At 39.0% G+C, this 12,933-nt stretch overlaps 1 protein-coding gene across 5 annotated transcripts in view; it reads right to left on the bottom strand.

Annotated features, from left to right (window-relative positions):
- The window catches only part of tcf12 (transcription factor 12), a 112,536-nt gene that overhangs the window by 73,383 nt on the left and 26,220 nt on the right, over positions 1–12,933 (bottom strand). For all 5 annotated transcript variants that reach the window (XM_082161872.1, XM_082161870.1, XM_082161869.1 and 2 more), the window contains 2 exons: positions 12,639–12,712; positions 577–679 (listed from right to left, as the gene is read on the bottom strand). In XM_082161872.1, coding sequence (XP_082017998.1) covers positions 577–679; positions 12,639–12,712 — 177 coding nt within the window. The remainder of the gene's footprint in view (positions 1–576; positions 680–12,638; positions 12,713–12,933) is intronic.

Below are 12,933 nucleotides of genomic sequence, written 5' to 3' on the forward strand. Positions count from 1 at the left end.
ATATTAAATATTTTTTGATTATATAAAAAAAAGAATACTTTTATTCAGCAAGGACGCCTTTAATTATTGAAAAGTGACATTAAAGACATTTATAATGTTACAAAAAAAAATCTATGTAAAATAAATGCTGTTCTTTTGACGTTTCTTTCATCATAGAATCCTGAAAAAAATGTATCAGTGTTTCCACAAAAATATTAGGCAGCACAACTGTTTTCCACATTGATTATAATAAGAAATGTTTCTTGAGCATCAAATCAGCGTATTGGAATGATCTTTAAAGGGTCACGTGACACTGAAGACGAGTAATGATGCTGAAAATTCAGCTTATACCATAACAGGAATAAATTACAATTTTAAATATACACTTAAAAATACAGTTTTTACTGTATTTTTGATCAAATGAATGCAGCTTTAAGAGCATTCATTAGCATAAGAGACAATATACATTTATTAAATACACGACAACACTTCCTGTGGTGACTGCCTTCAGAGAGAAGCGTCTGATCGGTCCACACATTGCTAAATGGATTGATGACAGAAAGACGGGTGTGAAAGAGAAACGGGTTGGATACTCACCCATTATGCTGGAGCTCATGAAAGGTGTTGGGGACAATCCTTCATGGGACACTAATCGACTGTCACTCAAGTGATCAGCATAATGAGTGCTGTCTCCAAACCCCTGGGGGAAAGAGATCACAGCATTAAACACATTATTAGCTGGACCTGCTAATTGAGTGCTATGACACTACTCTAATTACTGGGGGAAAAGAGGGGAGCACAAATGGTCAACTGTCCCCCGAAACGATCAATATTTCTCCACTCTCCTCATTAAAAAACACTTTCTTCAAAGTCTTTGATGAATTTCATTAAAAGGGCAAACAAAAGAACTGAAGAGAAGATAGCGCTTGTGCTGCGATTGTGTAATTGTAATACATTTAATGGGGCACAAACAACAACAACAACAACAAAAAACAGCTATTGAAACATTTGCATTTATCAACAAAATTCATGTCACATTAAAATGGTTTATTTGATCCCATTTCCTTTAATGTGAACACACTGCCATTCTATATAGTGATATAACAATAATTCAGGCATTATTTTTATTAGTTTTCTAAGCATTAAAAATGATTGAGTGCATTGTGTTTTGATTATTATTAAGATCAGTGTCACTGCTAGCGTACATCTTTAGAGATGCTGCTAGAAGTTTCTAGCTCGGTTGTGAATGCCGTTGCTAGGCAACATTTTGGTTGTGTGTCGCAATCCTACTTTTTGTCGCACTTCATTCATTATGATATTTCTATGTTGTAGACTGGTAAGGATTTGGGTGCATGCAAAACGGTGGTATGATGCATCAGAAAATGCCATAAAACTGATGAAGTGAGGCGTTTACTAGAGCTCGACACAGATCAGGTCTTTATGCCAAAAGCCTGCTTGTATTTAAAAAAGTAGAATAAATAAGTCAGGTTTCTCTCCTCGGCAGCTGAGGTCTGCCCTTTCATGACCGTTATCAGCTTTGGGGGGCTTAGGTCTAAATATCGGTCACAGTGTGGGCCTTTAAAACTCAGAGTCCCCCCCAATAAAGATACTCTGTGGCTGTGTTAATCCTGGAGCCGGTGAAAATCCGCCTGGCGCTACAGTCAAATGTGTCCCCCAAACCATATTAACTCTCTCCTGAGGGGCCTACAGCTGCCGGCCGTCCATTACTCTGGGCTTTTCCTTCTCCGCTTTCAAAAAAAAAAATATATCATGGACTATTACTGTGTCTGTTTTCCAAACGGATAAAGGTTGAGTAATTTCAAAGGCAGTGGAGTGTTGTGTGGGGCAGAATCGATTCGGAGAGGTTCCCTATCGTGTCCCTGCCGTTTGTGTTAATAACGCTATGAACTGCCTGACTAATAGCTTCTCCCCTGAAGAGACACAGTGGGAGGGGGTGGGAGGCAAAAAACAAGCCCCAGAACCGCACTGTGCTCCCCAGCAATTTGGTAAGCACGATTTAGTAAGCTTTCCAACTAAAGGAGCACAGTGCACAAATACAATTAAAAGGATAGCTCACCAAAAAAAACTAAAAAATCTGTCATCAGTAACTGGCCCTCATGTTGTTCCTCATCTTTAGAACACAAATTAAGATATTGTTTATGAAACCTGAGAGATTACTGTCCCTTCATTTAAAGTCCATACCACCAAAATGTTCAAGCTTCAAAAAGTTCATAAAGACTTTGTGAATATTATCCATACAAATCGAGCAGTTTAAACCAAGTAGAGTTGGGGAATGCGACCAAAATTTTATTTCGGGACATGAGAAATTTTGTTTCACAATAAAGACATACAGTATATCACGATATAGTCATTACTGTTACTTTGTTTAAGTTTTGTTATTAAAAATAAGAACAAAGAAGCAAATTACAAACAATAGGACAAATAAAATAGAAAAAGATACAAATAAAAAAACTAAGCTTTTCAGGTACAGTAGGTTTATTTAATTTAGTCATTAATACTTGAGATGTTAATTCAGTTTTTTTTTGTTTTTTTTTACTGACAACCAACAAGATTGTTAAATTAGAATTAAATTCAATTAGAATGAATAAGTGTCTATGACCCATTAAAATATCAGGGATCTGTTTTCAAGGGTTTAGTTTTACATGTGCAAATAGCAGCATAAACAAGAGAACATGAGGTTTCACACATCGTCACGTAACGTTCTGTGAACGGAGAAAAACTGAATAAAATCATATATATAAAAGGAATAAATATATTCCACTTAAATAATTAATAGATTAAAAAAAAAAAAAAAACTGTGCTACAAGTAGTAGACTATAATTATGCTGAGTTTCGGTTCATTTTTGTGACGCCCACCAAAAACAAGTTCATGGAAAGGAAACCTTTTATTTTTAGTTCTTGTTCAGTTCTGAATACCGTTAAATTGAAAGGATTTATTGTGGAGTGAGGGGAAATAAAATAGCCTATAGCTATGTTTATAGTACTTATAATGTTTGGAAACATTTCAATTTATTTACCGTTAATGTACATTAATGTAATACTAAAATGCAACTTCTATGCAAATGATCTGTTTTTTCCCCCTTTTAAAAACCCTTTTTAAAAAAATCATGTATAGCCTAGTGTTTTTTTAAAAAAACATGCAGCAAGGGTTTTCAAAAAATCTTGAAAAATTGCTTTTTAAACTATTTAACCAATAGTATTAATTGGTCAAAATTCACACAGTTGGTTAACAGGTAACCAGTTTATTATGAGCATCCATCCCTAATTAATACTACAGAAATTGAACGTGCAAGCACCACATTGAGATCACGGCTTTTTGCACTTCATAACTAACATCATGCATGTCTTGATTTAAATGTTCTTATTCATGCAAGCTTCTTTATCACTCTGAGTCAATAACTTCAAATAGTATTGTGCTATGCAGAAATATTTACATATTACAATATTTACAATATTTAGTGCGATATCAACGATATAGCTCTCTAACCATAGACCCTCTCTATGCCACCCATGCGTAAATCCAAGTCTTGTTTTATATTATTAACAGATTTAATTTAGGCTTTTATTCACATAAAAGCACTGATCAATGTTCATAGAGCTCATCAAATATGGTAAACACAGAAGTTTAACTACTTGCTTATCGTGCGAGAACAAACCTCACTGGTTTTTGTGGAAGCTCAATTGTGTTTATACATTTGGAATGATATGAGGGTAAATACATTTTTGGTCGAACTATCCCTTTAACCTCTTTATTATCCATATTTTCCTTCCTGGCCTTTCGAGAATGCCCAATCTCATCTGCCAGAGTGTCGGTAAAGGACAGTGGATGGGAAGATGAGACGTTGAGGCGATCAGTGAGAGCATTAGATCATCAATCACTGCTGCCTTGTGATCTCTGAATGCACGGCTTGTTGTGCAAGCTCTCGCTGTCACCGGCGAATGGTTAGTCTGTTTTAAATAGCTAGCACGTTGCAAACCAGCACTCCGTTCAAGAAAAAAAAATATCTCAGATGCTCCTTCGCATCCCAGGTGAATGCCCTGGTGCCGTTTTAAGGCGTTGGGGACGGGTGATAGTGGCGTGATGGACGGGAGCGAGGCATTACGGGACAGCGGGGTGCGCGGCAGAGGTGGTTGGGCTGTCAGATGGGAGGCCTGAAGCCACGGCTGCCCAGGATGTGATGCCTGGCTGTGGGCCAAGGTCAGCTAGCCGGGGCTCCAGTCTGTTCACAGTCCACTAATCACACGCGTACAGAGAGGGAGAAGGAGGGAGAGAGAGTCGCTTTTGTGAAAAAGAGCCTGCTTAAAATGGTTCACAGTTTCCGTGCGAGAGAACAAGGAAAACGCTAGCCGATAGGATACTGCGTTCTTTGCAGGAAACACAGAAATACAGAAAAGCCGTAGCCTCTATTTAGTTATCGGATAGGACATCTGAGTGCAGCAAGACTGTGAAAAAGTAATGGGACGGATGAAGACGCAGATTAAATCTTTAGCAGGCACTTCACAGCAACCAGCTGCAGCTCTGTTGAAGCTCTTGTGGCTTTTTAAGGGTAAACCACAAAAATAGTGTGCAATAGATTCTCACGATAAGATCAAACCTCAGACAATAGCTTTCTAACTTTGTTGTTAGGCATGAGCAATGGACACTTCTGCGATTCAATTAATATCAAGAAGTAAGTCTGAACAGTAACTTGTGACCGTTACAGCTAGAATACACTACACAACTTTTAAAATCTGTTCAGATTTTAAACGCAAGTCATCATACACTTGCTGTCTTTGTAAATGGTTACTTAAAATCCATGTAAAGGCAAAAAAAAAAAAAATCTAAACACATTATAAATGTTAGAAATGTATTGCTAAAACACATTACAAAGATTGTGAACTGTGAAGTACTGAATTGTGGAGTTAAACAGCTTTTCACCATTGCTGTGTTCAGGATTTTTTGGAGGGAAAAAATCCACCCCTACTGTCGATGAGGCACTGGAGTCGCTGAGCTCCTGGCCCCGCCCCTACTGTCGATGAGGCACTGGAGTCGCTGAGCTCCTGGCCCCGCCCCTACTGTCGATGACGCACTGGAGTCGCTGAGCTCCTGGCCCCGCCCCTACTGTCGATGAGGCACTGGAGCCGCTGAGCTCCTGGCCCCGCCCCTACTGTCGATGACGCACTGGAGTCGCTGAGCTCCTGGCCCCGCCCCTACTGTCGATGACGCACTGGAGTCGCTGAGCTCCTGGCCCCGCCCCTACTGTCGATGACGCACTGGAGCCGCTGAGCTTCTGGCCCCGCCCCTACTGTCGATGACGCACTGGAGCCGCTGAGCTCCTGGCCCCGCCCCTACTGTCGATGAGGCACTGGAGTCGCTGAGCTCCTGGCCCCGCCCCTACTGTCGATGAGGCACTGGAGCCGCTGAGCTCCTGGCCCCGCCCCTACTGTCGATGACGCACTGGAGCCGCTGAGCTCCTGGCCCCGCCCCTACTGTCGATGACGCACTGGAGTCGCTGAGCTCCTGGCCCCGCCCCTACTGTCGATGAGGCACTGGAGCCGCTGAGCTCCTGGCCCCGCCCCTACTGTCGATGACGCACTGGAGCCGCTGAGCTCCTGGCCCTGCCCCTACTGTCGATGAGGCACTGGAGCCGCTGAGCTCCTGGCCCCGCCCCTACTGTCGATGACGCACTGGAGCCGATGAGCTCCTGGCCCCGCCCCTACTGTCGATGACGCACTGGAGTCGCTGAGCTCCTGGCCCCGCCCCTACTGTCGATGAGGCACTGGAGTCGCTGAGCTCCTGGCCCCGCCCCTACTGTCGATGAGGCACTGGAGTCGCTGAGCTCCTGGCCCCGCCCCTACTGTCGATGACGTACTGGAGCCGCTAAGCTCCTGGCCCCGCCCCTACTGTCGATGAGGCACTGGAGTCGCTGAGCTCCTGGCCCCGCCCCTACTGTCGATGAGGCACTGGAGTCGCTGAGCTCCTGGCCCCGCCCCTACTGTCGATGAGGCACTGGAGTCGCTGAGCTCCTGGCCCCGCCCCTACTGTCGATGACGCACTGGAGCCGCTGAGCTCCTGGCCCCGCCCCTACTGTCAATGACGCACTCGAGCCGCTGAGCTCCTGGCCCCGCCCCTACTGTCGATGACGCACTGGAGCCGCTGAGCTCCTGGCCCCGCCCCTACTGTCAATGACGCACTCGAGCCGCTGAGGCTGCAGCCTACAGCTTGCTAGCTAGCTATGCCTTAGTCACGGAAATGCGTATTACCTGGATGCGATTACTTACAAAACAGATCGGTGTCCTTATTTAAATTTCCGAAAAACGATCATATCAAGAAGAGGTGGATTAATTTTGTGAAGAGCCACCTTGATGGAGAGCTGAGGATCACCACCAACACCCGCCTATGTAGTGATAATTTTACACAGGATAGTTTTATAAACTTTCGTCGGAGACAACTGGGATTCACTGATAATCCGCTGTTACTGGTGAATGGGGCCGAACCGACTATCTCCCGCCTCAGCCTTCCTCCTCCTGTCCCGCCGACAACTGGTGCCATCATCGGCAGTGCATGCCCGCGAGTGGGCGTGGTTTCGGCACAGCCAGCGGACACGCCCCCAGCGCCCCCAGCAGAGAATACTGCTCCTTTTTTTATCAAAGATTTTGATAGCTAATTTTATTTACTTGGCCGCTTTTTTATCATTCAAATTTGGCTGGGGGGCTAACACATTTTTCTGTGGTGTGACAAACTCAGAACACATACTTAATTTTGACTTTACAGGGACTTTAACAACTTAATGACTGAGGGTCACACCAGACTTTAAAGTTGTTCCGAACACAACAAACTCACTCAAAAACATGCACTTTGTTTCTAAGAGACATGTGACAAATGAAAACAATATGTATTCTAAAATCGGCTCAGCTCGAGTCTGTGCCCATCATACAACGTGATTTTCTGGCTCTGACTTTGAGAGCAACTAGCACAGACACGTCCAGATTGAAAATCTGAGCAAAGTTCTAGGCAAAAGTTGTATTGTAAAAGTAAATTCTATAACTGTTTAACAAACAGACTTTGAAGACATCGGTGTTTTTCTTAAATACTCTCTCTAAAAAAATATGTAGCAAATTACCTGCTGGTTTTTGTCTAACTCTGGGGTCCTGTGAGAAATCTAATCATGTCCGGATAGGAACGTCTATGATTACCGTATAGAATTTTTTCACAGTGCTTTTCCTCATTTAATTTGACCTTCGTCAAAAACCATAACTAAACAAAAATGTCTCGTTGCGCTGCCTGGTGCACATTCATTATGCATTGAATGTGAGTAAAACAACAGTTGGTGGTCTGAGTACTGCTGACATCCAAAAAAGTTTTTTATTTATTTTATTTTTTATCCCGAGTCTGATCATGAACAGAACAGTTCAGAGTGGCCACTATATACAGGAATGATTTTATTACATTCCCTTTAATACCTTCTCTTAATTAGTCTGCAAGATGTAAATGTTTCTGGAATGACTCACCAAGGCTGAACTTATTTGATCAAAAATGCAATAAAAACAGAAACATTGTGATTATTGTATTATTAAAATGTAACTCTTTTCTATTTGAAAACTTGTTAAAATGTAATTTAGTCCAGTGATGGTAAAGCTGAATTTTCAGCATCATTACTACAGTCGTCAGTGTCACATGATCCTTCAGAAATCATTCTGATTTGCTGTTCAATAAACATTTCTTATTATTGTCAATGATCAAAACCTTTGGGTGAAACAATGATACATTTTTTTAATATAATCTTATTGACCCCAAACTTTTGAACGGTGGTGTTATTTATTTCAACAGGATTTGTGATGCATGTACATGATGAAATAACAGATGAACTTTGAAAATGTGCCATCCAGCATTGGACACGGATTCATCACTATAAGGGAGAAAGTTATGGCCATTTGTGCAAATAAGTGAGGCAAATTTTCTTTGCTGAAGGCACTGGCTTGGAAATTATGATGATTAAATTGTAGGTTAAATGCTTAGTAAATGATAAACACTTATGCCAATTTCTCTTTGGAAAAGCAAGCACTCAGACACGCACAGTATTTTAGTATAGTTAAACACTTAGATTGTGTTTATCTGATGCGTGCGTGTGTGTGTGTGTGTGTGTGTGTGTGTGTGTGTGTGTGTGTGTGTGTGGAGGTGCAAACAGCTGTCTTCTGATCCCATCTCCAGCAATGTCACAACTACTAATTTCCATGCTCCTAGAGCAAAGATATCTCATGCGTCTCCGTCTTATAATTCAAATCAGGCCATGGGCGCAGCCATCGCCTATAGAAGTGCTGAGGGGAAGGGCATCGGAAATAAACAAGACAATGTGGTGTGAGAGCCTCTGACATTTGACTGATTTCTGATAGGAAGTGACAGGAGATTGACATGAAATGAAATTCATACAGGGCACCCTGAACACACCACCGTGGAAAAGACAAACAAACAAATAGGAAGCGAGATCTCTGCACTGGGGTTGCACCGTTTTTCTTCTTATTTTGATGAGGTGAATTTCATTTGCATGCATGAAAATCAATCTGATTCTGAGCTTATGGAATGAAATGCATCAATGCTTCCTGCACCAACTGGGTTCAGCCACACACGCCGAGCATGGAAAAACTTCAACCATTTGTTATTTGTCATGAGTACTACTAACATATAATCATAACGTCAAGTAGGCTGCATGTGCACTTTCATCTGTCTCTTCAAACAAACCGAATGAACAAAAACATTTCCTTTTTTGATTTTGCAGGACAAAAATATATTTTCTTTAGTGTGTTCTTTGAGTGGAGCAGCTGCTCTATAATGCTTCTCAATAGTCATTAAGAATAAATAAATAAAAGCCGGAGAACATTTTACAGAATGGCACTAAGGAAATGGGGGCAAATGAAAAACAAGAACTTTGTTATGAGTGAATTGCTTCCAATTCGGGCATCTCTCAGGCAACTTTTTGTTATAAAAAATTGTTGTTTGCTAGGGTTGGGCGACATGGCCAAATGGATCATTTATTTTTATATCAGTTGATATCAATAATTATAACGATAAATGTCAAAAGGCAGTTTAAAGTTAGATTTTTGCTCCTGAGTGAAAGCTGTAGAAACCAGACCGTCAATTGTGGTTTTAAAATTTCTTTTCAGAACATCATGACAAAAACTTGCCAAACAGGTGAACATTTTATAAATCTGTGGTAGAATATTCAAAACATTTATAATGATAAAAAAAAAAATCTACGTCAAAAATATGCATGAGTAAACTTAAGTAAAATGCTTTTCAGTTTCAAGTCCGCCTGTGGTGAAATCAAGTTTTTAATTTTGTTTATATGTCTATGTGGTGTTTTTAATATGCTTTAAGACAAACATTGTGCAAATTCATCTGTATTTTCTCCTTAAAACCGCAATGAACCAAAGAAAGTACCAAAAACGCGTGTTTCTGACATCACAAACTACCTTGTAGCCAATCAAGTCAACGTGTGAACGTCAACGAGTGGATCTCTGAGCTGGTGTGAGTGAGTGGAGGCAGGGCTAATTTGCATATTCATAGAACCACGTATACTAAATGAGGCACGGTTACATTCAGGCTATTTTAAGGCATGATGATTTTTTTTCAAGGAAAAAAGGTTTAAATATGTAATTTTGGTGATCAAAGATGAGTTTTGAGGGACAAATTATTGACTACAGGAAGACTTAGTTTCAGCATGTTAACGGGTGATTCAAATTCTGAAACAGGTTTGTGTTGCCTGACTTTGATGGCATGTACAGGGCTGGTCAGAATTATTTGCCCCATTGGTAAATATGATCAAAGATAGCTATAAAAAATAAATCTGCATTGTTTATCCTTTTGATATTTTATTTTTTAAAAATGCAAAAATCGAAACTTTTATTTAATTAAAAGAATTGAAAGTGGGAGGAAATCACATTATGAAATAAATGTTTTTCTCCAAAACACATTGGGAATAATTATTTGCCCCCTTTTATTAAATACTTTTTGCAACCTCCTTTTTCCTTTTTTTTGTTTTTGTGCTCAGTTTTTGTGCTCAGATTTTGATGTTTGTTTTTGGATCACTGTCCTGTTGGAAGATCCAAACATGGCCCATTATAAGATTTCTAGCAGAGGTTGTCAGGTTTAGATTTTTTATCTGTTGGTATTTGATTGAATCCATGATGCCATGTATCTGAAGATGCAGAAAATTAGGCCCACGGCATTAAAGATACAGCAGAGTATTTCATTTTACACATGGGGTACTTTTTTATCCCTGTATGAACCATATTAAGTGTTTGCTGCCAAAAAGCTCTTCTTTTTTTTTTTTTCATAGAACGTTTAAAAAGTAACTGACACGACTGGAACTTTAAACGGGACGGGTTTTATGGTCAGATGAAATTTTTTTTTTTGCTTTTTTGGCAGCAAACACTTAAGATGGGTTTGGTTCATACAGGAAGAGAAGAGAAGAAGCACCAACATGGATCTGGGAATCTGAAGGATCTGGAGAGATTCTGTATGGAGGAATGGTCTCTGATCTTTTGTCAGTTGTTCTCTAAACTCATCAGGCATTATAGAAGAAGACTCAGAGCTGTTATATTGGAAAAGTAAGTTGCAAAAAGGGAGCAAATATTTCATAATGTGATTTTCCCCCCATTTTCAATTCTTTTACTTCAATGAAAGTTTAGATTTTTGCTAATTTTTTTAATAAAATATCAAAAGGATTAACAATGCAGATTTATTTTTTACAGCCATCTTTGATCATATTTATCAATGGGGCAAATAATTCTGACCAGCACTGTATGTTTGGCACAGTTTGCATTGCAGGGTGCAAAATATAACATATTATGTCTCTTAGAAATGAACATTTGACATTAGCTAGATATCATACATTTAGATCATTATAACCATATGTAAAACCACACATATGGCACCTCACTAGTACTATAGTAAAATGTAACTACATGGTATTTGTTTCCGAAAAACAGTAGCCTAAATTCATTTAGTATAAATACAAAAGGCACAAATGCTAAAGCTTAAAAAATAATAATACTGTAATTATATTCTATTACTCATTCAATACATTTAATACATCTACATTTATAATATAATACATTATATTAATCTACATAATATAATACAATTTGATATGAATATCCAACAGTTAGTGTTACTACAGTAAATCCATGTCCATTTAAATAATCCACAAGTGATTTGTAGATTGAAAAGCCTTCTGACTGTATCGTTCATGGCACAATGTTTTTTGTGTTTGTCAGAGGTTTTTCATCTGGTTTTAATCTGTTTCAATCACAGAGACAATAGTGTTCTTCGCTGAATTCAAGCGCTTCTCACTGGATCTCACAGCGCTGTTTAGTGGTCGTGTGATCGAGACTGATCAGCGAGTAAACGCATCTGCTCTCGTAAGCTTGAGCTGTGCTGTGGTTTGAGTCGAGCTGATAAATGTTCTGTGTGGCACAGATCAAACGAGTAGCGCTGGTCCGTTCCACTTTTGGTACAAAAACATTATATTGAGCATTTATTGAACTTTTGTTATAATTTTATCGAGGGAATTTTTTTTGCGATAATTATAGTTATATCGACCAGCCCTACTATTGAATATTACATAAAGTCCTCATCACTGTTATTGTGAAATATATGGCAAAAATACAATCAATTTAATATGACAATACATGTCGTTTAATTTTTAAAATTAAGTTATAAAAGATGGTTTTTATAAATATGAATTACTTTATAATTTATGGTGAAAATACACCGTCCAAAAGCTAGGGGGTTTATTTTAAATAAAAAAATAATGAATACATTTATTCAGCAAAGATCGTTAGATTGATAACCGACTGCAAAGAAACTGATACAAAAAAAATTCTATTTCAAATAAATGCTTTCTATTTTCAACATTGATAATATATATATATATATATATATATATATATATATATATATATATATAAAATCTTAAGCAGCAAATCAGCATATTAGAACGATTTCTGAAGGATCATGTGACACTGAAGACTGGAGTAATGATGCTTAGCCATCAGAGGAATGAATTAGATTTTAAAATATATTCAAATAGAGAAATAGATTATTTAAATTTGCAACAATATTTCACAATATTACTGTTTTCAAAATAATTGCAGCCTGGGTAAGCATAAGAGACTTCTTTAACAAAACATTACAGCTTACAGTCCCCAAACTTTTGAACGGTAGTTTTCAACATTATGGTATCTTACTAAGTACATGTATTGTCTTGTTAAGTAAAAACACAAGTTACCTTAAAATTTACGGTGAAAAATGTTCCCAGAAGACCCTGTGTGAAACATCTTCACAGTTTATTATATTTTATTAAAACGATTATGTTTCTTCTTATCAGTATGTAAAGTGAGCGCATCTACCATCATAAGCCTACAGATGTGGTGTCTTTATAAAATAATTGGACTCATCTCTCAGTAGTGATATTATGGTAATCGAAAGCCTGTAAGCAAATCAGACACTAATGTTTAATTTTGCTGAGGACAGATAACTCTGAACTGGACAAATGGAAATGCACCGTAGTGTTGTCATCGCATTAGCTGTCGTGTGTGTGTGTGTGTATGTGGCGAGTGAGTTGAGGTGAAGCGAGACGAGGCAAGACCGGTCTTACCCTAGAGGACTCATAGGACGGGCTGGACTGGCCACCTGAGGCCCATGATGCTTGGCTTGTCCTTTCATCCATACCTGTCCAAAAAACAGATTCACAACTCCATCAATGCCCACCCAATACAACCTTAACACAGCGACAACCACAGACATCAATAAAAAAAATTATTGTTCATCAGGTTGCTTCAAATAAAAATAAATTATTTCATATTATTATTTGGGCTGTTGATACACCATTAATTTAGTATATTATATAATAAAAAAAAATGCAATAAGAACTAAATCAATCAAGTACACGG

Source organism: Leuciscus leuciscus, assembly GCF_965113295.1.
Source record: "Leuciscus leuciscus genome assembly, chromosome: 2".
In the NCBI taxonomy this organism is placed as follows: Eukaryota; Metazoa; Chordata; class Actinopteri; order Cypriniformes; family Leuciscidae; genus Leuciscus; species Leuciscus leuciscus.